The sequence below is a fragment of the Tamandua tetradactyla genome, chromosome X (genome assembly GCF_023851605.1).
Source record: "Tamandua tetradactyla isolate mTamTet1 chromosome X, mTamTet1.pri, whole genome shotgun sequence".
NCBI lineage: Eukaryota > Metazoa > Chordata > Mammalia > Pilosa > Myrmecophagidae > Tamandua > Tamandua tetradactyla.
In genome coordinates, this window is record NC_135353.1 from 114,929,840 (window position 1) to 114,955,782 (window position 25,943).

At 37.4% G+C, this 25,943-nt stretch overlaps 2 protein-coding genes across 11 annotated transcripts in view; both read left to right on the forward strand.

Moving 5' to 3' along the window:
- PHF8 (PHD finger protein 8) overlaps window positions 1–25,943 on the forward strand; it is a 178,891-nt gene that overhangs the window by 89,712 nt on the left and 63,236 nt on the right. The gene's annotated exons all lie outside the window — the stretch shown is intronic.
- LOC143671444 (ran GTPase-activating protein 1-like) lies at window positions 1,023–12,931 on the forward strand. 2 transcript variants are annotated; one of them, XM_077146607.1, is made up of 2 exons: window positions 1,023–2,191; window positions 2,958–12,931. In XM_077146607.1, the coding sequence occupies exon 1, from the start codon at window positions 1,521–1,523 to the stop codon at window positions 2,172–2,174; it is 654 nt and encodes a 217-aa protein (XP_077002722.1). In that variant the 5' UTR covers window positions 1,023–1,520; the 3' UTR covers window positions 2,175–2,191; window positions 2,958–12,931. The 2 variants fall into 2 exon arrangements, with proteins under 2 accessions (XP_077002722.1, XP_077002723.1); XM_077146608.1 differs by having other exon boundaries at window positions 1,024–2,135.

Consider the following 25,943-nt stretch of genomic DNA (forward strand, 5'->3'; position numbering starts at 1 on the left):
ACTGCTTTCCAGAAAGGTTGTAGCAATTTACACTCCCAATAGTTCACATGTGAGAGTGCAGGTTTATGAAATCCTTGCAGGCATTGAACATATCTATCAATTAGCAATAGTGTTTGCCTATGAATAACAAGAACCCTCAAGCATCCTTTGTGAGTGCTTGTCCCTTCAGGGTCACGAGATGTCTGCTTTACCTCCAGCACTGGGTCTGGGTTACAATTAGGGAAGAGGGGGGGAAGAGCAAAAGGAAGAAGAAACAGGTTTGCTGAGGGCTATCCCCACTTCTTTTTATATCTCTTTGACTGAAATTGTGTCACATGGCCAAACCTATCTGCCAGGAAATGTATTTTCTCCTAGATGCACTGCTGTCCCCATAAAATGTTAGCTTTTATAGTTATTTAATTTGCACTTTTATAATTATGACTGAGATAGATATCTTTTCATATATTTATTTCTGATTTGTAATTTTTCTAAGACTTATTTACTAAGTATTAGAAATAAGTAATATACTAAGTAAGTATATTTACTAACTTTAAATATATATATATATATTTATTAGGGGATGCAAGGGTAGTTCAGTGGTAGAATTCTTGCCTGCCATGCAGGAGACCTGGGACCAGGAATTGAACCCAGGTCTCCCGCATGGCAGGCAAGAATTCCTGGTCCAAGCACTTCCTCAAAAAACAAACAAACAAGCAAAACAAACAAATAAACAAATTTATTTATTTAGTTATTTATTTATTAGAGCAGTTGTAGGTTTACAGAAAAGTCATGTAGAAAAAAACAGAGTTCCCATATACTCTCATATACTCTCCCCTGATTAACACATTACATTAGTGTGAAACCTTTGTTAGAATTGAGGAAAGAATATTATTATAATTGTACTATTACAGTCCCTAGTTTATTAAGGTTCACTGTATTGTACAATCCTATGGATTTTTTTAAACATTTTTTTTATTGTGAAATATATATACAAAAAAGCAATAAATTTCAAAGTACATTTTAAGAAGTAGTTATCAAATAGCTCTTAGTTTGGTATGTGTTAGAGTTCCATAATTTCAGATTTTTACTTCTAACTGCTCCAAGATATTGGAGACTATTCTAGTTTGTAAGCTGCTGGAATGCAATATATTGGAAATGAAATGGCTTTTAAAAAGGGGAATTTATTAAGTTGCAAGTTTACAGTTCTAAGCCCGTGAAAACGTCCAAATTAAAAGCAAAGCTATAGAAATGTCCAATCTAAGGCATCTAGGGAATGGTACCTTGGTTCAAGAAGGTCGATGATGTCCGGGCCTTGTCTCTCAGCTGGAAAGACACATGGTGATGTCTGTTAGCTTTTACTCCAGGCTTCTTCAATGGCTTCCCCAGGGCCATTTTCTTTGTATGTCTCCAATTGTCTTTGACTGTGTGGGCTCTGTTGGCTTTAAAGCATCACTGCCCTGGCCCAGGCTTTCACCATCAACCCCCTGTTGTGGGTCATCAACCTGAATGACAACACTTTCACTGAGAAAGGGGCTTTGGCCATGGCTAAGACCCTGAAGAGCCTGCGACAGGTGGAAGTGATCAACTTCAGGGACTGCCTGGTGCGCTCCAAGGGTGCAGTGGCCATTGCAGATGCAGTCCGCAGGGGCCTGCCCAAACTGAAGGAGTTGAACTTGTCTTTCTGTGAGATCAAGAGAGATGCTGCTCTGGCCGTTGCTGAGGCTGTGGGGGACAAGGCTGAGCTGGAGAAGCTGGATCTCAACGGCAACACCCTGGGTGAAGAAGGCTGTGAGCAGCTGCAGGAGGTGCTAGATAGCTGCAACATGGTAGAGGTGCTGGCCTCCCTCAGTGATGACGAGGGTGAGGATGACGAGGAAGAAGAGGAGGATGGAGAAGAGGAGGAAGAGGAGGAGGAAGAAGAAGAGGAGGAGGAGGAAGAGGAGGAAGAAGAGGAGGAGGAGGAGGCACCACAGCAGCGAGGGCAAGGAGAGGAGTTAGCTACACCCTCAAGGAAAATTTTGGACCCAAACCGAGGGGAACCAGCTCTGGTGCTGTCTTCCCTGCCTCCTCCAGATGTCTCTACTTTCCTTGCCTTCCCCTCTCCTGAGAAATTGCTGCACCTTGGGCCCAAGAGTTCTGTGCTGATAGCCCAGCAGGTAATAGCACTTCTGGCTCTAAGCCTATCAACAGCATGAAGTTGCCAGAGAAAGAGGCAAGTTGAGCACAAGGGATTGGGGGAGGAGGGTTTCCCCTGGGGAGTTGACCTGCCACTGGTTGGCTTTTTTAAGTAAAGGAACATGTAAAGGGGTGTGATCACATCTGTAAGCGCTCTGGGGTTGAAGATGACTGCACCCGACTCAGATGAGCTTGGGCTGCAGGAAGGACAGGCCTGGCTGCATCTCTGTTAAGACTGGACTTGGGGGATTTTCTCAAGACTCTTTCTTTTTTTTTAATGATGAACTTTATTTTTAGAGCAGTTTTGGTTTACAGAAATTATAGTTTCCATATAAAATCTTGCATTAGTGTGGTACATTTGTTACAGTTGATTAACCAATATTGATACATTATTCGTAACTAAAGTCCAGTGTTCACATCAGGATTCACTCTTTGTGTTGTATAGTTATGTGGGTTTTGACAAATGTATAACGTCATGTATCCACCGTATGGGCCCATACAGACATTGTACTAGTTTCATTGTCCTGTGAATATGATTTGTGCTCCACTTATTAATCCCTCCATATTAATCCCTCCACCCCCACTTCCTTGAACTGAATGGTAACCACTGACCTTTCTGCTATTTCTATAGTTTTGCCTTTTATAGTTAGAACCATACAATGTATAGCCTTTTCAGCTTACTTCTTTCACTTAGCAGTATGCATTTAAGGTTCCTCCATGTCTTTTTGTGGCTTGATAACTCATTTCTTTTTACTTCTGAGTAATATTCCACAAATAATACTTTTAATTTTTATACTTGGCAGGTTCTACTTCAGGGGCTATAGACATATAGAAGTATAATGCCAGTCCTGCCTTTGGAAAGCTCCGATATATATAGCTCTTACTAGAATCATCATAAAATAGGCACCTAAAATATCACAAAGGTAAATTCATCTTGGGGATTTGGAAGGTAGAAAATGGATTTTTATGTCCCATTATACTTCGCACTGAGTTGTCCAAGATTGGGCTGAAGAAATGAATGACCAATAACAGGAAGGTTGTTGGAATAGGTGCCACTTTTGTGGAAGTCTCAATCATACAAAAAACACATAATTTTCTCCAATATTTATATCCTACAACAGTACTGCAATCTAACTGAAATGGGATACATTGGGAAGAGTGCAGCTGGACCCCAGAACACCTTGTTGCCTAGCTGTATAGCTTCACCAAAGTAATTTCATTAACCTTGCAACAATGTAAATCTAAATATACAACACCTTGTTGCCTAGCTGTATAGCTTCACCCAAGTAATTTCATTAACCTTGCAACAATGTAAATCTAAATATACACAATTTAATATTTTGGACCCCAATTATTGCTTCACATCAGGATTTTATTCTTAAACCGTAACAATTTGCTGTTTAGCCCATAGCACTGGTATAGCTCTACAAGTTTTAAATAATGAAATTTGTCTCTGTCAGTTGGTAAATAGTCACTGGCCTAAGAAAAAAAAAAAAGGTTCCCTCTAAAAGGCTCCAGTAAGCAACCCCACATCTCTATGGAAACCATCTAATCAAAGGTTACCACCCACAATTGGGTGAATTATATCTCCATGGAAACAATAAAAAAGATCCTACCCAGCAATATTGACTAAAGATTAAAGAACTTGCCTTTTCTAGGGAACACAGCAGATTCAAACCAGCACAGAAACTAAAATGAATATCAGTATAATAATTCAGCACTCATACTTATTTGTTAAATCCTGTCTTTGCTATAATTCCTCCTTTTCCTTTGATTCCTTCTCCCTGTTTTTTCATATACTTGGGTTGTGCCCATTCTAACTTATTCATGTTGAAAAGGGGTGTCAACAGTATAGGATAGGGGATGGAATTGGTTTATGTTCTTAGAGAGGCTGGCCCTTCTGGGTTTCAGAGTTTACCTGGCTTAGGAACCATTTGGAAGTTATTGGTTTCTGGAAAGTAAACTTAGTGCATGAAACTTTTTTAGAATCTCAGATAGAGTCCTAGGTGTTTTTTATGGTTAACAGGAATGATATTGGTTGGGATTTGGCAAACGATGGTGTTTTGGTTTGCTAAATGCTGCCAGAATGCACTATACTAGAAATGGAATGGTTTTTAAAAGGCAATTTATTCAGTTACAAGTTTACAGTTCTGAGGCCATAAAAATGTCCAAACTAAGGCATCCATAGAAAGATACCTTGAGTCAAAAAAAGGCAGATCTGGGAAGGCATGTGACTGATTCCTGCTGGTCCTGGCTCCGGGTTCCGTTGCTTCTGGCTTCTGATGCCAGTGGTTTCCTCTCTAAGTGTCTGTGGGCCTTCACTTAGCTCCTCTGGGACACATCTCTGGGTTCTGGCTTTCTTAGCATCTCATGGGAAGGCACATGGTGGGAAGGCACATGGCAACATCTGCTGGGCTCTGCAGCTCCAAACATCAGTTTCTAGGTATCTGCTCTATCTGTTGGTATTCCAAGCATCTCCAAATGTGTGACTCTCTTTCAGCTCTCAAGCAACTGTGTTTTCCCCTAAGTATCTCCCCTTTTAAAGGACTCCAGTAAACTAATCAAGACTCCCCCTTAAATGGTCGGAGTCACATCTCCATCTAGTCAAAAGGTCACACCCACAATTGAGTGGATTATATCTGCATGAAAACAATCTAATCAGAGGGGCCCACCCTATAATATTGAATGAGAGTTAGAAGAACAAGACTTTTCTGGGGTACATACAAATTTCAAACCAGCACAAATGACTATTAGCAGTATCTTGTTTGAATTTAACATAAGAGTAGACTCTAGAATAGCCTCTTGACTTTGAACTTTCTTAGCCACTGATACCTTATTTTGTTACGTTTATTTTCCTCCTTTTTGGTCAGGGAGGTGCTATCAATTCCATGGTGCCAGGGCCAGGCTCATGCCTGGGAGTTATATCCCATGTTATTAGGGAGACTTTCACTCCTGAATATCATATCCCATGTAGAGGGGAAGGTAATGATTTTCCTTACAGCATTAGGTTTAGAGAGAGAAAGAGGCCACATCTGAGCAAGAAAAGAAGTTTTCTGGAAGTAACTCCTAGGCATATTTATAGTTAGGCTTAGCTTCTCCCCTACAGAAATAAGTTCATAAGAGCAAGCCTTAAGATCATGGGCTTGGCCTATTAACTTGGGAGTCCCTAATGTTTGAGAGAGTGGTAAGGGTTTCCCAGTGTTCCGTATTTTTACTCCCCTTCCTCAAGGGACCTTACCAATACTTTTTAATTATCTGCCCAACGTACCTTGGAATGTATCTAGGTACTACATTAAGCCGTACAGAATTACAAGCCCTCATTCCCATTCTGGGCTCCATGTGTTTGGGTTGTTTAAATGGGCTATCCTGAGAAGTTGATTTAGGTTATGTTATAGAAAGTTTAGGTTTTGGACAAATAAACCTCTCTGCTTTTGGTCATGTACAGTAGGTGAAGCTCTATAATACAGACAATATCATCCTTTGTCCTGTATTCTGATATACCTTATTTGCTTGATTCTTATCTCTAATTGAAGCCTGATCTCTTTTTCAGTTTCTTTAACAGTTGTTGCATGTAGCAATACTGACTTTCAGTTCCAAGGAAATATACCAGGTTATACACATATAACACACACAGTATCTCATAATCTAGAAATACACTTATAACCCCAGAGTAAATGTGTCTCCTATAAGAGCTTACAATCTAGGGCCTAATTTTCTTATAAGTATTTTCTAAAACAGACCATATAATATTTGTTTTTTTGTTTCTGGCTTATTTGCCACAACATAATGTCTCCAAGGTTTACTGACTTTGTTGCATGCCTCACTATTTCATTCCTTTTTGTAGCCACCTGATATTTCATCATATGTATATACACCTGAGTTTACCTTTCTGCTTCTCAGTCATTGTACCCTTTGGCTACCTCTATCCATTAGGCATCATGGATAATGTCCAAAAGAAATAATCCATGTCTTACAGTTTCCCCACTTTGTACAATCATCAACACTCAATTTTAGGCAATTTTCATTAGTCCAAGGAGAAAAATAACAGATTAAACACGCCCTCACCAAATAGCAAATCTAAAGCTCCCCTTAACTCTTGCCTCCCCCCCCCCAATTATTTATCACTGGTATTGCTGTGGTACTGCTTTTTAAAAATTTTTAAAAATATTTTATTGTGTTATCCTTATGCACATACAGTCCATCCAAAGGATACAGTCAGTGACTCACAATATCATCACATTTTTGTGTATTCATCACCATGATCATTTTTAGAATATTTGTATCATCCCAGAAAAAGAAATAAAATAAAAAAATAAAAATCTCATACATTCTATACCCCTTACCTCTCCCTCTTATTGACCAGTAGTATTTCAATCTACCCAATTTTTTTTACCCCTTACCCCCACATTATTTATCTTTTGTCCTTATTTTTCACTCATCTGTCCATACCATCATGGATAAAGGGTATGTCAGCCATGTAGTTTTCACAGTCATTTGGTCACATTGTAAAAGTTATATAGTTATGCAGTTGTGTTCAAGAATCAAGGCTACTGGAATACAGTTCAGCAGTTTTAGGTACTTCTCTCTAGCCACTCCAATACACCATAAACTAAAAAGGGAAGTATATAAATAGCATAAGGATAACCTCCAGGATAACTTCAACTCTGAAATCTCTCAGCTGATGTCTTCCTGTTAACTATAGGCAAATAGCATGCAGTAGTAGTTTTCTCCATTTATGCCTGTATTATTGACTCTTTGTGTAAGATTCATATCTTTGAATTAGTTCATGCAAGAATTTATTTATATTGGTAGTGTTTACTGGTGGGATACATGGTTCTATACAACCCTTTTCAATAATATTCACCTTCTATATGGCAATAGTACTTATAAACCCACTATTGAACTACCATCACTTCTATCCATTCCCATACATTAAAGTTCAACCTCATTATGTAACTGTTCACCCATCTCTAGCTTCTGTGTATTTCTAGTTCTCCTGTATTCTACATTATAAGACTTTGAGTTTACCTTTACCAGGGTGATATTAATGAAATCATATAGTAACTGTCCTTTTGTGTCTGAATTACTTTACTCAGCTTTATGTCCTCAAGGTTCATCCATGTTGTCATATGCTTTAGGACCTCTTTTTGTTTTACTGCTGCATAATATTCCATCATCTGTATATAGCACATATTGCTTATCCACTCTTCTGTTGATAAGTGCTTGGGTTGTTTCCATCTTTTGGCAATTGTAAATAATGCTGTTATGAACATCAGTGTGCAAATGACTGCTTTCACCTCTTCTGCATTTACACTAAGTAGTGGTATTGCCAGGTCATAGGACAGCTCAATATTTAGTTTTCCGAGGAACTGCCAAACTGTCTTCCACAGTGGTTGTACCATTATACATTCCTACCAGCAGTGGATAAATGATCCAATTTCTCCACATCCTCTCCAACATTGTAGTTTCCTGTTTGTTTAACAAACAAAGTCACTCTTATAGGTGTGAGGTGATATCTCATTATAGTCTTGATGTGCATTTCCCTGATAGCTAATGAAGATAGCATCTCTTCATGTGCTTTTTAGCCCCTTGTATTTGCTCTTCAGAAAAATGTATATTCATATCTTTTGTCCATTTTATAATTGCTTTGTTTGTTCTTTTGTTGTTGACCTGTATGATTTCTTTATGTATATAATATATCATACCTTTATCTGATATGTGATTTCCAAATACTTTCTCCCATTGAGTTGGCTGCATCTTCACCTTAAAGTCAATTTTGTCTGATATTGGTATAGCTTCTGCTTTCTTTTTGTTAAAGCCTACATGGAGCATCTTTTTCCATTCCCTTACTTTCTTTTTTTTTTCTTAATATTTTTATTGAGAAATCACACACAGTCAACTCTTAGTATACAATCAGCGGCTCACAATATCATTACATAGTTGTGTATTCATCACCATGATCATTTTTAGAACATTTGCATTACTCCAGAAAAAGGAATGAAAAGAAAAAAGAAAAACACATACATTCCATACCCCTTACCCCTCCTTCTCATTGACCATTGGTATTTCAATCTCCCCAATTTATTTTTTACCACTATACCCCCTCTATTATTTATTTATTTTCTATCCTTATTTTCTTACTCATCTGTCCATACTCTGGGTAATGGAGCATCAGACACAAGGTTTTCACGATCACACAGTCACATTGTAAAAGCTGAATAGTTATACAGTCATCTTCAAGAATCAAGGCTACTGGAATACAGTTCAACAATTTCTGGTTCTTTCCTCCAGCCAATACAACGTAAACTAAAAAAAGGAATAATGATATAATGCATAAGAATTACCACCAAAAAACCTCTCAATTCTGAACTCTCTCAGCAACTGAAACTTTAAAAAAATTTTACACTTTTTAAATATATTTATTGAGAAATCTTCACACACATACAGTTCATATATGATATACAATCAGTGGCTCACAGTATCATCACAGTTGTGTATTTGTCACCATGATCATATATAGAACATTTGCATCACTCCAGAAAAACAAAAATAAAAATACTCATACTCCCATACCCCTTACCCCTCCCTCTCATTGACCTCTAGTATTTCAATCTACCCATTTTTTTGCCCTCTATCTCCCCCATTATTTATTTATTTTTTATCTTTTTTTTCACTCATCTGTCCATACCCTGGATAAAAGGTGTATCAGACAAGGTTTTCACAATCACACAGTCACATTGTAAATACTATATAGTTATACAGTTATCTTCAAGAATCAAGGCTACTGAAACACAGCTCCACAGTTTCAGGTCGTTCCCTCCAGCCACTCCGATACACCATAAACTAAAAAGAGATCTCTATTGATGCATAAGAATAACCTTCAGGATAACCTTTTGACTCTGAAATCTCTCAGCCACTGAAACTTTATTTATTTTGTCTCATTTTTCTCTTTCTACTTTGTTCAAGAAGGCTTTCACAATCCTATGATGCCAGGTCTGACTCATCCTGGGAGTACTGTCCCATGTTGCCAGGGGTATTTACACCCCTGTGAGTCATGTCCCATGGAGGACGGCATGCAGTATGTTCACCTGCTGAGTTGGCTTAGAGAGACCACATCTGAGCAACAAAAGAGGTTCTCTGGGGGTGACATTATTAAAGTAGGCTTACCTTCTCCTTTGCAGTAATAAGTTTCATAGGGGTGAACCCCAATATCGAGGGCCCAGCCTATTAAATTAGTTCTCTCCTCTGCTTGCAAGAATATCAGGAATTCTCCAGATGGGAAATTGTATTATTTCCTCTTTTCTCCTCAGTCCTCCAAAGGGATTTTGCAAATATTTTTAAGAGATATAATAATATTCAATTAGTATAATTTATTTTTATTTTTTATTGATAAATATTACATATTCATATACCATGTAATCATCCAAAGTGTACAATCAGTGGTTCATAATATCATCATATAGCTATGCATTTATCATCAATACTTTTTTTTTCTTTTTCATGAGAAATAACGTGTACACATAAAAGCAATACATTTCAAGCATGCCACGACAGTTAGTTGTAGAACAGATTTCAGAGTTTGACATGGGTCACACACAGTTTAACATTTGTTAAACCCTATCTTTACTTTATCACCTTTGATCTTTCTCCCACTCTTTAGGGATATTTGGGCTATGCCCTTTCTAATTTTTTCATGTTAGAAGGGGCTGTCAATAATATGAGATATGGGGATCAAACTAGTTGATGTTCTGAAGAGGCTGGCTCATCTGCGTTTCAGAACACATCTGGTCTAGGCCAATCTGGAGGTTGTAGACCTCTGGAAAGTAACCCTAGTGCATGGAACCTTTGTAGGATCTCATATAACACCCAAGGTGTTCTTTAGGGTTGGCAGGAATGGTTTTGGTTGAGATTTGGCAAGCTATGGTAGGTAGCAATGTCTAACCGAAGCTTGCGTAATAATAGCCTACAGAGTAGCCTCTCAACTCTATTTGAACTCTCTCAGCCACTGATACCTTATTTGTTATACTTCTTTTCCCTCTTTTGGTCAGGATGGCGTTGTCAATCCCTCGGTGCCAGGGCCAGACTTATCCCTAGGAGTCATCTCCCACACTGCCAGGGAGACTTTCACCCCTGGGTGTCATGTCACATACAGTGGGGAGGGTAATGATTTCACTTTCAGAGTTGGGCTTAGAGAGAGAGAAGCCACATTTGAACAAAAGAGATCCTCCAGAAGTAACTCTTAGATATACATATAGGTAGGCTAAGCTTCTCCTCTACATAAATAAGCTTCACAAGAGCAAAGACTGAAGATCAAGGGCTTGGCCTATTGATTTGGGTGTCCCTAATGTTTGGCACAGTATCAGGGGCTTTCCTGGTGGTAAAGTTTAATAGTTCCATATTGTTTCTCCCATCTCTCAAGGGCCTTTGCCAATACTTTTTGCTTATCTGTTTAGTATCCTCTGGGATGTATCCAGGCATTATATTAAGCTATACAGAATTAAAGGCCCTCATTCTTATTCTGGACTCCCTGTGTTTGGGTTGCTTAAATGATATGTACAGACAGGTTGCATTAGATTATGTACTACAGAAAATTTAGTTTCTGGACAAAATAACCCTTTCTTCCTTTGGTATTACAGAGTAGGTAAAGTTCTAAAATACAGACAATGTTGTCTTTACCCCTGTATTTTGAATTATCTTAATCTTGACCTGATCAGCTTTGTTCTTGTCTCTGAATACCAGGTTATATATATATATAACTCAGCCTCTCAAAATCTGGAAATAATAATTACTGCTCTCCAGAGTAGGTGTGCCTGCTGTAAGAGTTTATCATCTAGGCCCCAATTTTCTTATAAGCATTTTCTAAATGAGACCATACAATATTTGCTCTTTTGTTTCTGGCTGAGTTTTGCCTCACCAAATTTCCCACAGGTTCATTTACAGTGTTGCATGCCTCACAGGTTCGTTCCTTTTTGGAGCAGTACAATATTCAATCATATGTATACACTGTTGTTCGCTGTTCTACTTCTCAGTCAGTGCATCCTTCAGCCACCTCCATTCATTGGGTATCATGTATAATGTCCAAAGTCAACAGTCCATCACCACTCTCAACTTTAGATAATTTATTTATTCCTAAGAGAAACCCCCCCAAATAGAAAATCCAAGCCTCCCCTTAGCTCTTGTCACTTCCCCCATTATGTACCCCTGGTATTGCTGTGATACTCTTGGTGTTTCCCTGTTAAACATAGCCAATAGCATGCAGTAGCAGTTTTCCCCCTATATCCTAAAATTATCACTCTTTGTACACGATTCATAACTTTTAAGTAGTTCATGCAAAAACTTATTTACATTTGTAGTGTTAATCAGTGGTACACATGAGTCTATACAACCTCTTTCAATCATGTTCACCTTCAATGTGATAATATTACTTAGAAACCCACTGGTGAACCTCCTTCACTTCTATATATTATCTTACATTTAAGTTCAACCTCACTAGCTAACCGTTCACCCATCTCTAGTTTCCATCTATCTCTAGGTCCCCTATATTCTGCATTATAAGCCCCTGCCTTTCCCTTTACCATGGTCATAAAATTGGAATTGTACAGTATCTGTCCTTTTGTGTCTGGCTTATTTCACTCAGCATTGCATCCTCAAGGTTCATGCATCTTGTCATGTGCTTTGGCCCATCATTTTGTCTTACTAATGTATAATATTCCACCGTATGTGCATACCACATTATGTTAATCCACTTCTCTCTCGATGGGCACTTGGATTGTTTCAATCTTTTGGTGATTGTGAATAATTGTGAAAATTGGTGTGCAAATATCTGTGTGTGTGTCACTGCTTTCAGCTCTTCTGGGTATAAACCCAGTAGTGATATTGCTGGGTCATGGGGTCATGGGGCAACTCAATATTTAGTTTTCTGAGGAACCACCAGACTGTCTTCCATAGCACTATACCACTATACATTCCCACCAGCAGTGCATAAGTGTCCCAATTTCTCCACATCTTCTCCAACATTTGTAGTTTCCTGTTTGTTTAATAGCAGCCATTCTTATGTGTGTGAGGTGGTATCTCATTCTTGTATTGAATCGTCCTTGCATTCCTGGTATAAATCCCACTTGGTTGTGGTATATAATTCTTTTAATGTGTCCTTGGATTCCATTTGCTAGTATTTTGTTGAGAATTTTTCCATCTGTGTTCATTAGGGAGATTGGTCCATAGTTTTCCTTTCTTATAGCATCTTTTCCAGGTTTTGGTATTAGAGTGATGTTAGCATCATAAAATGAGTTGTGTAGTGTTCCTGTTTCGTCAACTTTTTGGAAAAGTTTGAGCAGGATTGGTGTTAGTTTTTTTTTGGCATGTTTGATAAAATTCCCCTGTGAAGCCATTTGGCTCTGGGCCTTTCTTTGTGGCAAGATTTTTGATGACTGATTGAGTTTCTTTTTCTTTTTTTTTTTTACATGGGCAGGCACCGGGAATCAAACCCAGGTCCTCTGGCATCACAGGCAAGCATTCCTGCCTGCTGAGCCACCGTGGCCCGCCCTGATTGAGTTTCTTTACTTGCGATTGGTTTGTTGAGATCTTGTTTCTTCTTGAGTCAGTGTAGCTTGTTCGTGTGTCTCCAGGAATTTGTCCATTTCATCTAAGTTGCCTTGTTTGTTGGTGTGTAGTTTTTCATAGTATCCTCTTATGATTGTTTTTATTTCTTCAGTGTTTGTCATAATGACCTCCCTCTCATTTCTAATTTTATTTATTTGCATCCTCTCTCTTTTTTTCTTTGTAGCCTAGCTAGGTGTCCATCAATTTTATTGATTCTCTCAAAGTACCAGCTTTTGGTTTTATTGATTATTTCTGTTATTTTGTTCTCCAATTCATTTATCTCTGCTTTAATCTTTATTTTTCTCTTATTTGCTTTGTGGTTAGTTTGCTGTTCTTTCTCTAGTTCCTTCTGGTGAGTAGTTAAGTCCTCAATTTTTACTTTCTTTTTTTTTAATATAGGCATTTAGGGCAATAAATTTCCATCTCAGCACTGCCTTTGCAATATCCCATAAATACTGATATGTTGTATTCTCATTTTCATTTGTTTCCAGATAGCTATCAATTTCTGTAGCAATTTCTTCTTTGACCCATTTGTTGTTTAAGAGTGTGTTATTTAATGTCCATATATTTGTGAAAGTTCTGGTTCTTTGTTGGTTCTTGATTTCCAGCTTCATTCCATTGTAATCAAAGAAAATGCTTTAAATGATTTCATTGTTTTCAAATTCATATAGACTTGTTTTGTGCCCCAAGGCAAGGGTGTGTGTGGGTGCAGCACGTTTAAGGAATGCAGCTTGGCTTACTTCCTAGTCCCTCCCCTCTGTTCATGCAGTCCTGAGGGCTCTGTCTTCTGTTTGTAAAGGGGTGCATTAGGGTCTTTGCATTAGGTGGATGGTCTTCAGTTCTCTGCATCTCACTTCCTCACCTTTTGCAAACAGGGCCTCTCTATGTGTTATAAAAGACCCTCTCAGGTCAGTTACACCCTGGAATTGCTATCCAGGTTATTTTTTTGTCATTTCTTGAGCTGTTCTTTGGAGCAGAGGTGTACTCATCCTATCCTGTTCCACCATCTTGCTTTGCAAATGCGTTTTCATTTTCTGCCCAAATTACTCTTGGATGTATTGGGGCATCCCATTAATCTATACATACCAGTAAGATCTCATGCCCTATTCAAGATTCCATGTAATTAGGGTGTATGAACAAATTGACCATACATGTTAAATTAGATAATGTTCTACCCAAAGCATATATTTTACATCAAATAAACATCCCTTCCTTTTGGTCTCACAGAAGTTGAAGTCTTAAAAATATGGACCATATCATCATTTACCTTGTATTCTGATTTACCTTTTCTTATCCAAATCAGCTTCATTCATATATCTAGTGGATGTCTGATCACTTTTTAAGCTTTTTTTAAAAAATATTTTTATTAAGAAATCTTCACAGACATACAATCCACCATATTATACAATCAGTGGCACAGAAAATCATGTAGTTGTGTATTCATCACCATGATAGTTTTTAAAACATTTAAATCACTCCAGAAAAAGAAAAAAAAACAACCATACATCATCTATTCTCCCTTCATTGGCCGCCAGTATTTCAGTTTTCCCAATTTTTTAGCCTTTATCCCTCTGTATTATTTATTTAATTTTTATCATTATCTTTACTCATCTGTCCATACCCTGGGTAAAAGGAACATCAGGCACAAAGTTTCCGCAATCACACAGTTGTGTTGTAAAAGCTATATAGTTATATGGTCATCTTCAAGAATTAAGGCTACAGGAATGTAGTTCAACAGTTGCAGGTGCTTCCCTTTAGCCCCCTCAATACACCATAAACTAAAAAGGGATATCTTTATAATGCATAAGAATAACCTCCAGATAACCTCTTGACTCTGTTTGAAATCTCTCAGCCACTGAAACTATTTTGTCTCATTTCTCTCTTTCCCCTTTTAGTCAAGAAGTCTTTCTCAATCCCATGATTCTGGGTTCCAGCTCATTGCTGAGATTCAGGTCCCACATTGCCTGGGAGATTTATACCCTGGGTGTCATGTCCCATGTAGGGGGAAGGACAGTGAGTTCACGTGCCAAGTTGGCTTAGAGAGAGAGGCCAGAACTGAGCAACAAAAGAGATTCTCTGGGGGTGACTCTTAGGCATAATTATAAGTAGGCTTAGCTTCTCCTTTGCAGGAATTTGCTTCAAGGGGGTGAGCCTCCAGATTGAGGGCTCAGCCTATTGAACTGGTTGTCCCCACTGCTTGTGAGAATATCAAGAATTCCCCAGATGGGGAAGTTTAATATTTCCTTCTTTCTCCCCAGATCCGCAAGGGGACTGTGCAAATACTTTTTTATTCTCTGCCCGGATTACTGTGGGATATATCAAAGCATCATACTAACCTGTACAAACCAACAAGATCTCATGCCCTATTTAACAGTCGATGTAGTTATGGTTTCAAGTAAACTGACCATACAATTTAAATTAGATTATATGCTACCAAAATATAAATTTTGCACCAAATAACCCTTTCTCCCTCTGGTCTTGCACAGAAGTTGACATTTATTTTTCAGCTTTTTTAAACAGTTGCTGTATTTGATAATGCTGACTTTCATAGCCTCAGTGCTCTAACTCTGAGTCTCAGGTGTCATCTGATACTTAATTTTCAGGGTATGACCAGGTTATACACAATAACAGTTACAACTCCTGACTATATGTGACTGATGTAAGAGCTTACAATCTAGGACCCTTTACAAGAGGCCCCAACCTGATAACCCATGCTCTTGATTTAACTCCTCTGATTTTGTATATCATAGTTGGTCCATATGAGTGAGACATGATAATATTTGTCTTTTTTTCTTGCCATTTCTTCTTTTGTGCACTCAAATTCAATTGTCTTGTCTGCTAGCTTGCTTATTAATTCCTCTACCTCTTCAAATCTGCTATTCTGCATCTCTAGTGTATTTTCAATTTTGTGTGCAGTATCTTTCATCTCTGTGAGAGCTCTTATTTTTCTGTTTATTCTTTCACATCCTTCTTTATGTTCTTGTAGTGTCTTTTTATCATTTTTATGCTTTTATGTTGTTTGCTAACCCATTGAATATATTTAGGAGGGTTGCATGAAAGTCTCTGATTAGTTCCACATTCTGTGTCTCCTCTGGTGTTTGAATTTGGTCTTTTGACTGTGAGGCATTTGATTATTTTCATAAGATTATTTTGAAAGTTGATTTCCTTCACTCATCTAAGATTTTGTTATTTGCTTGGGTTTGCATTGAAGGTCTCCTTTTACATTTGGTTTGTTAGTAATTCCCCTCAAAACCAAGGCTTGGATCTCATTCAGGAGTTATGACTCTACTTGAGGATCTGTTAAAAGCTAGGCAGATAGGCACTTTGTCAGAGTGCACCTTCTGCTTCTTACCAGCACATGCCACTCTTGAAGAACTTCTTCACCTCAAGCACACCTCTCTCCCACTGTGGCAGCTGGCTGACCTGGATCGAGACCTGGTGCAATTCCAGGCAGGGGCAGTGTCTTGGTGCATGCTGAATGCCACCACTCCCAGGGTGGTTGGGAATAGCAGTGTGCACCTCAGTGGAGACTGTTTATGGGCCCATCGTCCTGGTGGTCCCCAGGCTCCCACTTGTGTAGATCTTAGGCCATGGGATTGGATATTTCATCTGCCTTGCCCACAGCCAATCCAGAAATGCCTGACAGCCAATTGCCAGGTGCACATCCCTTCACAGGGTGTGTGGCTGTGCGAGCTTCCTTGTCCCCACCTCTCCCTCTGTGGATGCCTGATGTCTCTGGTCCTCCTTGGAGAAAGGGAAGTAGTATTAGGACCATGTGTCTCTTCCTCCCAGGGTGCGGACACCCCAGTCTCTGCCAAAATTCCATTTGTCCACAATGGCCTGTCTTTGGGGTTAAAAGCAGGTGCTATGCATTGGTGTAGGGAAAGCACATCTGCTGACTTCCAGCTTCCTCATGTGCTCTCCCTGCTGTGGAGCTGCGAAGGAAGATCTCTCAAGCTAGATGTGGGGATGTGTTGGAGTGCAGGGGCACCCTGCTCCTTCGGGACCTACACTTCCCTGTGCACTGCTGCTTTGTCCCCAGTGCAATCACATCTGAGAAAACTCACCCCTTTCTCTTCATCCCAATTTATCCGCTTTTTTGTCCAAAACCTCCCTATAGAGTGTAGAAGACCCTTCAGGTCACTCGTACCCTGGAACTACAGTCCTGGTTGTTTTTCTGTCCTTTCTGTTATTGTTCCATGGAGAAGGGGTGAACTCAGCCTGTCCTATTCTGCCATCTTCCAGCAAGTTCCACCATCTTCCTGGAACTCTTTATATCACATTTTTTATCCCTTCACTCATTGTTGGACACTTGGATTGCCTCCATCTTTTGGCAGTTGTGAGTAATGCCTCTATGAACACCAGTGTACAATTATCTGTTCGAGTACCTGCTTTCATTTCTTTTGGATATATATATATATACACCTAAAACTGGGATTGATGGATCATACCATAATTCTATACAGAATTCCCTGAGAAACCACCAAACTGTCTTCCACAGTGGCTGCACCATTTCACATTCCCACCAACAATGAAAGAGTGTTCGTTATTTCTCCACATCCTCTCAAACACTTGTAGCCATTCTAGTGGGTATAAAGTAGTATCTCCTTGAGATTTTCATTTTCATTTCCTTAGTAGCTAGTAAGCTCCTTTTCTTCTGCTTTTTGGCCATTTGTATCTTTTATGGAGAAATGTCTGTTCAAGTCTTTTGCCTGTTTCTTAATTTGGTTGTCTTTTTTCTGAGTTAAAGGATTTCTTTATAATATTCTAGATATTAAACCCATATTGGATATGGAGTTTTCAAATATTTTCTCCCATTGTGTAGGTCTTTCATTTACTTTCATGATAAAACCCTTTAAAACTTAAATTTTTAAAATTTGAATGAGATCCCATTTATCTATTATTTCTATGGTTGCTTGTGCTTTTGTTGTAAAGTCTGAGAAATGATTGCCTAACAAGGTTTATTATAATTCTGGTTATTACAATTAGGTCTTTGATCCATTTTAGGTTAATATCTATATATGGTGTGAGGTAAGGGTCCACCTTCATTCTTTTGCATATGGATATCCAGTTTTCCCAGCACCATTTGTTGAAGAGATTATTCTTTCCCAATTGCATGTTCTTCTCCCCTTCTCAAAAAGCATCTGGTCACACATGTAAAGTTAATTTCTGAGCTCTCATTGCAATTCCATTGGTCTGTATGTCTGTCTTTGTGTCAGTACCATGCTGGGTTTTTTTGTTTGTTTGCTTTGGCATGGGCAGGCACCGGGAATCGAACCTGGGTCTCTGGTGTGGCAGGCAAGAATTCTGCCACTGAGCCACATTTGCACCACCCAGTACCATGCTGTTTTAATTATTTTGGCTTTGTAATAAGTTTAAAGATCAGAAAATGTGAGTCCTCCAACTTTGTTCTTTTTCAAGATGGTTTTGTCTATTCAGGAATTTTTATGCTTCCATATAATTTTGATGATTGGCTTTTCAATTTCTGCAAAGAAGGCATTTGGAACTTTGATTAGGATTTTGTTGAATCTCTAAATTACCTTGGGTAGAATTGATATCTTAACAACTTTTAATTTCCAATCCATGAACATAGAGTATCCTTCCATTTATTTAGGTCTTTGATATCTTTTAGCAATGTTTAGTTGTTTTCTGTGTACCAGTCCTTTACATCCAAGATTAGATTTATTCCTATATGTTTGATTCTTTAGTTGCTATTGTAAATGGGATTTTTTCCCCTTGATTTCTTCTTCCAGTTGTTCATTATTAGTGTATGGAAATACTTCTGATATTTGGGTGTTGATTTTGTATTCCACCACTTTGCTGAATTCATTTATTAGCTATGGTAGATTTGTTGTGGATTTTTCAGGATTTTCTGAATATAAGACCATGTCATTCTGCACATATTGAAAGTTTTACTTCTTCCTTTCCAATTTGGATGCCTTTTTATTTCTTCTTCTTGTCTAATTGCTCTAGCTAGAACTTCCAGTACAGTATTGAGTAGTTAAGTATGACAGTGGCGTCCTTAACTTGTTTCTGATCTTAGAGGTAAAGCTTTCAGTCTTTTACCAGTGAGTGTGATGTTAGCTGTGGGTTTTACATATATGGCTTTTATCATGTTGAAGAAGTCTCATTCTATACTTAGTTTTCTGAGTGTTTTTCTCAAGAAGGGGTGCTGGATTTTGTCATATGTTTTTTCTGCATAAATTGAATGGGCTGGGTCACATCTCCTTGGAAACAACCCAATCAAAAGAGCCTACCGAACAATAGATCTGCCCCCACAATGATGGATTAACAGAACGTGGCCTTTTATGGGGTACATAACACCTTCCAACCAGCACTAATGTATATTCTGCTGCTTTTGGGTGATGTATTCTATATATGTCTGCTAGGTTTAGTTGGTTTATGGTATTGTTCAAGTCTTCTGCTTCCTTATTCATCCTCCTCCTAGACTTCTACCCATTATAAATTGTAAGTGGTGTGTTGAAGTCTCTTACTGTTAATGTAGAACCATTTCTTTCTCTCTTCACATCTGTCCATATTTGCTTTTTATTTTGTGAGACTCTGCCATTTAGGTGCTTATCTATTTAAATTTTTTATGTTGTCTGTAGAATTGTCCACTTATCAGCATATAGTGTCCTCCTCTGTCCCTCATAATGCTTTTTGACTTAAAGTCCATTTTATCTGATATTAGTAGATATTCTAGCTCTCTTTTGGTTATTATTTGCATGGTATGTTTATTCTTTCCTTTCACTTTTGGTCTACTTGTGCGTTTGAATTTATGGCGAATTTATTGTTGTAGGAAGTATATACTTGTGTTATGCTTTTCTATCCTTTTTGCCAATCTCTGCCTTTTAACTGGAGAGTTTAATTCATTTCCCTTTAAAGTAACTATTGATAATGCAGGTCTTTCTCCTGTTATTTTGTTACACTGTCTTGCTAGGTCTTATATGTTTTGACTCCATTTCTTCCATTAATGTCTACTTTTCCTTGTTTTTTGTACTGTATCATATTCAGTCCCTCCTCATGTCTTATGTTTTATATTTTTCACATATTTTCTTTGTGGTTACCATGGGGCTAAAATTTAACATCCTAAATCTGTAACAGTCACATTCATTTTTTTTTAGTCACGTTCGTTCTGATACCAATTTAACTTCTGTAGAATGTACGTACACTGTTCCTACACCCATTCATTCCCCCACCTTTTTGTTACAGTTTTTCGCAAATTATGTTGCAACACATTGTAAGTTCAAAACCATATATTTATCATTATTTTTTGTGCATTTTCATTTTAGAATCTATCAGAAGTATAAAGTGAAGCTACTTATCAAAAAATACAAGACAGTTGTTCTGGCATTTATCTTTTGCCTATAATTACTTTTGCCAGTGGTCTTTGTATCTTTATGCCATTTTGAATTACTCTCTAGCGTCCTTTCCTTTCAGTTTGAAGCACTTCCTTTAGCATTGCTCATGGGGCAGGTCTGGTTTTGATGAGCTTCCTCAACTTTGGTTTATCTGGGAATGTCTTAATGTATCCTTCATTTTTGAAAGACGACTTTACCCAATATAAAGTTCATGGTTGGCAGTTGTTTTCTTTCAGCATTTTAATTATTTAATCCCATTGCCTTCTTGCCTCCATGCTTTCAAATGATAACTTAGTTCTTAAACTTTTTTGCCCACCTCCCCCTGCCCCATACATAACATATTGCATTTCTCTTGTATCTTTTAGAACTATCTCCTTGTCCAATTTTTTCATTCAATACAGACTTTATTTAGATCTTATTTTTTTTAACATTTTTTATTGTGAGATATGACATATACAAAAAAGCAGTAAATTTTTAAAGTACATTTTAACAGGTAGTTCTAGAGCAAATTTCAGAGTTTGCTATGGTTACAGTTCCATAATTTCAGGTTTTTCCCTCTAGCTGCTCTAAGACACTGGAAACTAAAAAGAAATATCAACATAATGATTCAGTAGTCATACTCTTTGTTAAATCCTAAATTCTCTGTTATAATTCCTCCTTCTCCTTTGATCCTTCTCCCAGTCTTTAGGGATATTTGAGCTATGCCCATTCTAACTTTATCATGTTGAAAAGATGTGTTGACCATATGGGATAGGGCGATGGAACTGGTTGATGTTCTTGGAGAAACTGGGACCTCTGGCCTAGGAACCATCTAAAGGTTTTAGGTTTCTGAAAAGTAAACTTAGTACATGAAACTTTTGTAGAATCTCAGATAGAGCCCTGTGTGTTCCTTAGGATTAAGAGGAATGATATTGATTGGCAAACTGTGGCGATAAGCAATATCTAGCTTAAACCTGTAAAAGAGTAGCCTTAGAATAGCCTCTTGTCTCCATTTGAGCTCTCTTAGCCACTGATACCTTGTTTTGTTACATTTCTTTCCCCCCTTTTGGTTCTGAAGGCATTGTTGGTCCCACAGTGCTCATCTCTGGAGTCATGTCCTTGGCATTTGAAAGTTTGACTACTCTATATTTGAGTGTGGTTTTCCTTGGAGTTTATCTTGTTTGGGGGGAATAGGGTATCTTAAATTTGCATATTAATGTCTTTTGTTAAATTTGGGTAGTTTTCTACCATTATTTCTTTGAATATTCCTTCTGGTACTCCCATAATGTATGTATTTCTATACCCACTGGTCTCTTAGCTTTATTTGTTTTTTATTTTTTAATGCTTTTTTTCTTTCTGCTTTTCAGTCTGAATAATTTCAGTTGCCTTTTCTTTGAGTTCACTGATTCCTTCTTCTGCCACATCTAATCTGCTATTGAAACCCTCTAGGGAATTTTTCATTTGTTTTTGTGTTCTTTAACTTCAGTATTTCTGCGTGGTTCCTTTTCAAAATTTCTATCTCTTTATTGAGATTCTCATATTCTTCATTCACTGTTTCCTAATATCCTTTAATCCTTCTCTCTGTTTTCTTTTATCTCCTGGAACATATTGAGGATCATTTTTAAAAATAATTTTTTCTCTAATATGTCCAAAATCTGGTGTTCTTTGATGATGGCTTCTTGATATTTATCTTGTTTCATCACATAGGCCCTAATTTCCTGATTCTTTGTTTGTCTTGTAATCTTTTGTTGGACATTGTACAATTTAATATATTAAAGTATAAAGTCTGATTTAGTCCCTAAGCTATATGTTCCTTAAGTTTGTATCCAGCTAGTAATATGAGAGATTTCTGTGAGCACCAGGAACTAAAGTAAAAAACAAAACATCCTAAGCAAAAATCACCTTTCAAAGCCTTTGCAAATTTGCCCTGTTTTGGCAGATGCTTTCCTTCAGAGTTTAGCCGTCTTATCAAGAATCAGCCAAGGTGAATGCAAATTGCAGGATCTTCTCTTTTCTGAGCCTGCATCTGTCCTGGACTCTCATTAGCTTTGTTTCAGAAATTAAAATGTCATCACTACTCTCTATGAAATAGTCGTTTTCCCCCTTCCAGGTGCTGTATTGTATGACTTAAAACAAGATAATGCTTTTTCCAGGGTCACTTGTTTTTTTTTTTTTTTTTTTTTTATTAATTAAAAAAAATTAACAAAACATTTAGAAATCATTCCATTCTACATGTACAATCAGTAATTCTTAATATCATCACATAGTTGCATATTCATCATTTCTTAGTACATTTGCATCGATTTAGAAAAAGAAATAAAAAGACAACAGAATAAAAATTAAAACGATAATAGAGAGAAAAAAAAACCTATACCTCACATGCAGCTTCATTCAATGTTTTAACATAATTGCATTACAATTAGGTAGTATTGTGCTGTCCATTTCTGAGTTTTTATATCCAGTCCTGTTGCACAGTCTGTATCCCTTCAGCTCCAATTACCCCTTCTCTCTTTTTTTTTTTTAATTAACGGAATAAAAGAAATTAACCCAACATTTAGAAATCATACTATTCTACATATGCAATCAGTAATTCTTAACATCATCACTTAGATGCATAATCATCGTTTCTTAGTACATTTGCATCAGTTTAGAAGAACTAGCAACACAACCGAAAAAGATATAGAATGTTAATATAGAGAAAAATATAAAAGTAATAATAGTAAAAACAAAACAAAACAAAACAAAGCAAAACAAAAACCTATAGCTCAGATGCAGCTTCATTCAGTGTTTTAACATGATTACTTTACAATTAGGTATTACTGTGCTGTCCATTTTTGAGTTTTTGTATCTAGTCCTGTTGCACAGTCTGTATCCCTTCAGCTCCAATTGCCCATTGTCTTACCCTGTTTCTACCTCCTGCTGGACTCTGTTACCAATGACATATTCCAAATTTATTCTCGAATGTCTGTCACATCAGTGGGACCATACAGTATTTGTCCTTTAGTTTTTGGGTAGACTCACTCAGCATAATGTTCTCTAGGTCCATCCATGTTATTACATGCTTCATAAGTTTATCCTGTCTTAAAGCTGCACAATATTCCATCGTATGTATATACCACAGTTTGTTTAGCCACTCTTCTGTTGATGGAGATTTTGGCTGTTTCCATCTCTTTGCAATTGTAAATAACGCTGCTATAAACATTGGTGTGCAAATGTCCGTTTGTGTCTTTGCCCTTAAGTCCTTTGAGTAGATTCCCAGCAATGGTATTGCTGGGTCGTATGGCAATTCTATATTCAGCTTTTTGAGGAACCGCCAAACTGCCTTCCACAGTGGTTGCACCATTTGACATTCCCACCAACAGTGGATAAGTGTGCCTCTTTCACCGCATCCTCTCCAGCACTTGTCATTTTCTGTTTTGTTGATAATGGCCATTCTGGTGGGTGTGAGATGATATCTCATTGTGGTTTTGATTTGCATTTCTCTAATGGCCAGGAACATTGAGCATCTCTTCATGTGCCTTTTGGCCATTTGTATTTCCTCTTCTGAGAGGTGTCTGTTCAAGTCTTTTTCCCATTTTGTAATTGGGTTGGCTGTCTTTTTGTTGTTGAGTTGGACAATCTCTTTATAAATTCTGGATACTAGACCTTTATCTGATATGTCATTTCCAAATATTGTCTCCCATTGTGTAGGCTGTCTTTCTATTTTCTTGATGAAGTTCTTTGATGCACAAAAGTGTTTAATTTTGAGAAGCTCCCATTTATTTATTTCCTTCTTCAGTGCTCTTGCTTTAGGTTTAAGGTCCATAAAACCGCCTCCAATTGTAAGTTTCATAAGATATCTCCCAAAATTTTCCTCTAACTGTTTTATGGTCTTAGACCTAATGTTTAGATCTTTGATCCATTTTGAGTTAACTTTTGTATAGGGTGTGAGACATGGGTCTTCTTTCATTCTTTTGCATATGGATATCCAGTTCTCTAGGCACCATTTATTGAAGAGACTGTTCTGTCCCAGGTGAGTTGGCTTGACTGCCTTATCAAAGATCAAATGTCCATAGATGAGAGGGTCTATATCTGAGCACTCTATTCGATTCCATTGTTCGATATATCTATCTTTATGCCAATACCATGCTGTTTTGACCACTGTGGCTTCATAATATGCCTTAAAGTCAGGCAGCGCGAGACCTCCAGCTTCGTTTTTTTTCCTCAAGATGTTTTTAGCAATTCGGGGCACCCTGCCCTTCCAGATAAATTTGCTTATTGGTTTTTCTATTTCTGAAAAATAAGTTGTTGGGATTTTGATTGGTATTGCATTGAATCTGTAAATCAATTTAGGTAGGATTGACATCTTAACTATATTTAGTCTTCCAATCCATAAACATGGTATGCCCTTCCATCTATTTAGGTCTTCTGTGATTTCTTTTAACAGTTTTTTGTAGTTTTCTTTATATATGTTTTTTGTCTCTTTAGTTAAATTTATTCCTAGGTATTTTATTCTTTTAGTTGCAATTGTAAATGGGATTCGTTTCTTGATTTCCCCCTCAGCTTGTTCATTACTAGTGTATAGAAATGCTACAGATTTTTGAATGTTGATCTTGTAACCTGCTACATTGCTGTACTCATTTATTAGCTCTAGTAGTTTTGTTGTGGATTTTTCCGGGTTTTCAACGTATAGTATCATATCGTCTGCAAACAGTGAGAGTTTTACTTCTTACTTTCCAATTTTGATGCCTTGTATTTCTTTTTCTTGTCTAATTGCTCTGGCTAGAACCTCCAACACAATGTTGAATAATAGTGGTGATAGTGGACATCCTTGTCTTGTTCCTGATCTTAGGGGGAAAGTTTTCAATTTTTCCCCATTGAGGATGATATTAGCTGTGGGTTTTTCATATATTCCCTCTATCATTTTAAGGAAGTTCCCTTGTATTCCTATCTTTTGAAGTGTTTTCAACAGGAAAGGATGTTGAATCTTGTCAAATGCCTTCTCTGCATCAATTGAGATGATCATGTGATTTTTCTGCTTTGATTTGTTGATATGGTGTATTACATTAATTGATTTTCTTATGTTGAGCCATCCTTGCATACCTGGGATGAATCCTACTTGGTCATGATGTATAATTCTTTTAAGGTGTTGTTGGATACGATTTGCTAGAATTTTATTGAGGATTTTTGCTTCTATATTCATTAGAGAGATTGGTCTGTAGTTTTCTTTTTTTGTAATATCTTTGCCTGATTTTGGTATGAGGGTGATGTTGGCTTCATAGAATGAATTAGGTAATTTTCCCTCCACTTCGATTTTTTCGAAGAGTTTGAGGAGAGTTGGTACTAATTCTTTCTGGAATGTTTGGTAGAATTCACATGTGAAGCCATCTTGTCCTGGACTTTTCTTTTTAGGAAGCTTTTGAATGACTAATTCAATTTCTTTACTTGTGATTGGTTTGTTGAGGTCATCTATTTCTTCTTGAGTCAAAGTTGTTTGTTCATGTCTTTCCAGGAACCCGTCCATTTCATCTAAATTGTTGTATTTATTAGCGTAAAGTTGTTCATAGTATCCTGTTATTACCTCCTTTATTTCTGTGAGGTCAGTAGTTATGTCTCCTCTTCCATTTCTGATCTTATTTATTTGCATCCTCTCTCTTCTTCTTTTTGTCAATCTTGATAAGGGCCCATCAATCTTATTGATTTTCTCATAGAACCAACTTCTGGTCTTATTGATTTTCTCTGTTGTTTTCATGTTTTCAATTTCATTTATTTCTGCTCTGATCTTTGTTATTTCTTTCCTTTTGCTTGCTTTGGGATTAGTTTGCTGTTCTTTCTCCAGTTCTTCCTAGTGAACCGTTAATTCCTGCATTT

Excerpts from the sequence above, each read along its gene's own strand:
- LOC143671444 (XM_077146607.1), top strand. The coding sequence starts at position 1,521 with ATGGCTAAGACCCTGAAGAGCCTGCGACAGGTGGAAGTGATCAACTTC.